This window comes from Empidonax traillii, unplaced genomic scaffold, assembly GCF_003031625.1.
Source record: "Empidonax traillii isolate 1590-97213 ecotype Southwest subspecies unplaced genomic scaffold, ASM303162v1 scaffold413:size1348891, whole genome shotgun sequence".
NCBI classification, from domain to species: domain Eukaryota; kingdom Metazoa; phylum Chordata; class Aves; order Passeriformes; family Tyrannidae; genus Empidonax; species Empidonax traillii.
In genome coordinates this window covers 1,111,093-1,115,808 of record NW_020955606.1, presented here as the reverse complement: position 1 = coordinate 1,115,808, position 4,716 = coordinate 1,111,093, and the positions used below count along the sequence as shown (strand labels likewise).

Below are 4,716 nucleotides of genomic sequence, written 5' to 3'. Positions count from 1 at the left end.
GGGCTGGGCTGGGCTGGGGTGGTCAGCACCCATGTGAGAACACCCCTGCACCCCTGGGTCAGCACCTCTGCACCTCCCCAGGGTGAGCACCCCTGCACCCACGGGTCAGCACCTCTGCATCCACTGGTGAACACCCCTGAGCCCACAGGTGAGCTCCCCTGCACCCAAGGGTGAGCAGCCCTTGCTGCACAGGCCCAGGGACAGGCTTTACCCACGCTCTGGTCTTTACCTTGGGCTTTACCCTGGGCTGGTCCCCAGGCAAGGGGACAGGGATGGCAGTGGTGGGCTGTGGCTGGTGGAGAAACACCCACCCTTCTTGATGTGTCCCCTCCCAAACCCTGCTCCCCATGTGGGGACAGACACAGCACCTCACTCCACCACCAGAGCCTGGGCCCCTCTGGGCTCTGTATTTATAATAAAAAATCATATACAAATACATACATATATATAATATATATAAAAAAAAGTAGGCAGGAGGACATTGTGGCTGCTGGGCTCGGTGCCTCTCTCTGCCTGCGCCTCCTCCTCCTGGGCTGCTCAGTGACGCTGGCTTTGGTGGCCATATCTGTGTTCCAGGAGTTGCTGGTGGCCGAAGGGGCATCCAATACTGTCCAAGAGGCAGTGGGTTTGGAGCATCCCTGGGCAAGTTCCTCCCCACCACTCCATGCCTCAGTTTTCCCATCTATACGAGGATTGCCTCACGGATGGGCCCCGTGGTGACGCATTCACCCGAGCGCAGAGGACAGATGTGGGACGTCCTCATGGCGGTGGCACCGGCCCTGGGCTCTAGGGCACCTGGATCTGCAGGTCCTCGTCCTCGTCGGGGTCACTGGTGCCGTCCCCGGCGTCGTCGGGGCCGAAGCGGGCGCTGCGCATCTTGCCGAAGAGCGGAGTGCTCTGCTGCCGCCGCAGCCTGTCGAGGGACAGCCCACCTGAGCCTGTCCCCCTGCGCCCCTACAGCACGGCTGCACCCTGGGGAGCCTCCTTCCTGCGGCCCCCACTAAACTCTGGGTGCAGGATCATCTCCCCCCGCCTGGGGCTGACCCTCCAGGAGTCAGCGGATGGTGCTCGGCACAAGCGTGGCACAGCCTAAACCCCTCCAGGGCTGCACACCACTGTGCTGCTCAGACCCACATAGGAGTGCTGAGCTGGGAGGAGCCGTCCCCCTAAAATGAGGATCCCCCAAATACCCCAGGAAGTCCCCGTTCCCGGGAGCCCGCGGTGGTTTTAGCTCCTCGCTCGCCCTCGCGTGAAAATTCATCAAAGGAAAATTTATGAAGCAAATTTGAAATCCAGAGGCCCAGGATCCAGCGAGATCCAAACCCTCCGCTGCACTTTACTGGAAAGCATGAATTATTTAGGGACGAGTACATGGCGAGGCTGCGGGGGGGAGGTGGTGACGAAGCCTCCATTATTCCTCCATGATTTAATGCAGATGTCCCAATAAAATAAAGGATGATTATAAACACCCCTCCTCAGTGCCTCCCGGAACTACAGCATCGATCCCATGGCCATTTCAGCTCATTACTGCTGGAGAGGCGAAGCAGGGCCAGGGAAAGTTTTTAAGGACGATAAACCTCAGCTCCCACCTCCTGAAACTGGTGTGGGATGCTTGGAGCCTGCCCTGACCCTGGCTACTGGTGGGTGCAACCCTAAGCAGTGTGAAACTGGGCTGTACTGGTCTCTGTGCAGCCTTGTGCTGGTTTAACTGGAAGGTGAATGCCACCCAGCTTGCAGTGGGGGGAAGGCTGCTCTGAGGATGGCTGTGCCCCTTCCGAGGATGTCACTTTGGCCATGCTTAGCCCGGGGTTCAACCAGGCGGATGCTGGTTGAGGGATGGTGGTAAGGAGAACATCACCCCATCCCTGAGTCCTTGCTGGTGCCCACAGCATCCCACCCAGCCCCTGCTCACCGGGACTGCAGATGCTCCAGCTGCACTTGGAAGCTCTCGCTCTGCTCCGTCTGCTCATCCAGCGACCGCTGCAGCTTCCGCGTCTGGTTGTGGGCCTCGTCCAGCTGTGGGATGGGATGGGATGGGATGGGATGGGATGGGATGGGATGGGATGAGATGGGATGGGATGGTGCTGTCAGCAGCCATGAAGGCATGAAGGGAGCAGAACCGCCCATCTCAACCCCCTCCACCAGCTTCCCCACCTCATCCTCAGCTTGGGCCAGCTCCTTCTTCAGCTCCTCCACCCTCAGGCGCAGCTTCTTCACCTCTGCCTCGTGCTGCTCCACGCGGCGGTTGGCGTGGGCCAGCTCTGCCATCTTCTCCTGGTACTGCTTCTTCAGCTTGGTGTGGACGTGCTTCAGGTCGGCCAGCTCCTGTGGTGGGCATGGGGCAGGGGGCTGAGCAGGGGAGAGCCACCCCCACCACTGAGTGCCCCCTTCTCCCTCCCCAGGGACCTCTCCCGTTGCCCTGCCCCATGACCCAGGAGCTGATGGAGCAAAGATGGGGGTCACCACCATCCCTTAGGTGAAGGGTGGTGATAGAGTTTGGGATTGAGGAAGTTCTTGGGGATGCTGAGCCCTGTGACATGGTCACCCAGGGACGCAGTAGTGGGGGCCAGGACCACGCCCACGGCACCTTGTTCTTCTCGAAGAGCTCGGCCTGGATGGTTTTGAGGTCGGTGTCCAGGGCACTGGCCGTCTGGCGCCGCTTGCGAGCCAGCACCTCCTCCAGGTCCTCGATCTGTGCCCGCAGCTTCTTGTTCTCCCGCTCCAGGTTGAGCTTCTCCGTCTCCAGCCGCTCCCGACGGCCCCACTCGGCTGCGTTCTCTGCCTGCAGCCGCTCCATCTGGGACAGGGACATGGGGTGGCTGAGGGGCAGCAGGGACACCCCTCGCCGCTCCTTCTGCCCCCCCATGTCGGGGTTTGGCCTCACCTCCGCACGCAGCTCGGCCAGTTTCTTGTCCATGCTGGAGCGAGCGCCCAGCTCATCCTCCAGGTCCTCGGAGATGCGCCCCAGCTCATCCTGGTGGATCTCCTTCAGGATGTTGAGCTGTGGGGGGGACACAGCACCCCAGGTGGGCAGTGAGCACCCACCTTCCACCACTTGAACCCTGCCTACACCCACCCACCCAATCTCTGCAGATGGATCCACTGACTTAATAGCACTTATGAAGACCCTTAATGAGCACCTTGCAGTTGGGGAGGTGGCTGTGGGCCACCATGTGCAACCATGAGGATGTGCCACCCCCCCTGGGGACAGGCCAACCCCCGGGCACCCTTGCTCCCCAGGCACCTTGCTTACCTGCTTCATCACCTCCTGCTTGTTCTTGTTGAGCTCCTCGTACTTGATCTTCCACTGGCTGAGCTCGCCCTCCAGCTTCTCGATGTTCTTGCTGAGTGCCAGCTTGTCCCTGGGGAGAGGCAATGCTGGTGACAGCCAGCAGGACCCCATGGGACATCCTATCCCAGTGGGGACTGGGCTGGGATCGGCTGGCAGCATGCAAGGATGATGCCCCAAGCACTCACTCCCGCTCCTTGAGCAGCACTTTTTGGGACTCATCCAGCCTCAGCTTCAGGGCGGTGACTTTGGTGGCATCCTCCTCCATGACGCTGACATCCTCCCAGAGCAGGCGGCTCCGCTCCTGGCGGCTGAAGGAGGCCCGGGGGCCCCGCTGCTCCCAGCTCTCATCCTGTTTGCTCGTCAAGATGTTTTCCATCAGCTCCAGCTCCTGTGGCGCCGTGGGTGGCCCAACACAGGGAATAGGGTGAGGGGGCAGCCCTGGACTCCCAGCACCTACAGCACCCAGCCCTCACCCCACAACCAGGAGCATCCCTCCCTCCCTGTGCTGCTCTGAGAGGGATCTGAGCCCACAAACCTGCTCTGAGAGGTCTGATACTCCCTATACCAATCCTAGATGGTCCCCCCCAAGCTGTCCACCTTTGCAGGGCAGGCAGTGGTGGTTTGGGTGTGCACATGGGTAGGTGATGGGGATGAGGAGCTCCTCTGTCCGGCCCGGTCAGCCTGCCACCCTCACCTTGCCTTTTTGGGGCACCTCAGCCCCCACATCCCGCACAGGCTCGTGCTCGGGGCCGGCGTCCCCCTCGGCCCCGTCGGTGGTGGGCGGGTTGCCGGTGCCGGGCTGCGGTCGTGGCGGGCGCTCCTCCGGCCGGTCGCGGTCCCTGTCCCGGTCGCGGCGCAGGCTGGCCAGCTCCTTGGTGAGGGCCTCCAGGCGATGCCGCAGCTGCCGCACCTCCTCGCGCGCCCGGTTGCGCTCGGCTCTCACCTTGCTCCACTTCTCGCGCCAGTTGGCCGTGCAGTCCGACCACCAGCGCATCGTCTTCTCCATCTGGGCCGCCCGCGCCCGTGCCTCCTCCAGCTCCCGCAGCCGCAGCTCTTCCCGCCCTTCCCAGTCCCCTTCCAGCAGCGCCGGTGGGGGCCCCGGGGAGGGCGTCCCACTGGGGGGGGACGGGGAGGGCTCGGGGGCCAGCAGGGCCAGCAGTGAGCCCCCCGGCAGCGGCGGGGAGCCGGCCAGGCGTGAGGCCCCGCTTTGGCTCATGGTGGGGCTTCCCTAGGGCATGGCCATCACCATCAGCAGCGTCTGTGCCCAGGGACCTGTGGGAGACAGGGCGATTAGTAGCTGGAGGGAGGTGGGGGCAGGGGCACAGTCCCTGGGTTTGGGGGAAGGCACTCTGAGCGATGAGGTCCCTGGCATGGACCCTGGTGAGGTCAATGTCCCCAGCTGGGTCTCTGGTAATGACCCCAGC

General features: G+C 62.7%; 1 protein-coding gene across 1 annotated transcript; it reads right to left on the bottom strand.

The window, feature by feature from the left end:
- Positions 1 to 385: 385 nt before the first annotated feature.
- CCDC102A (coiled-coil domain containing 102A) lies at positions 386 to 4,508 on the bottom strand. The gene is made up of 8 exons (XM_027893968.1): positions 3,987 to 4,508; positions 3,478 to 3,680; positions 3,254 to 3,362; positions 2,885 to 3,001; positions 2,588 to 2,797; positions 2,155 to 2,325; positions 1,913 to 2,016; positions 386 to 913 (listed from the first exon to the last, which is right to left on the bottom strand). Exons 1-8 carry the CDS (start codon positions 4,506 to 4,508, stop codon positions 787 to 789), a joined length of 1,563 nt encoding a protein of 520 aa, XP_027749769.1. The 3' UTR covers positions 386 to 786.
- Between the last annotated feature and the right edge of the window lie 208 nt (positions 4,509 to 4,716).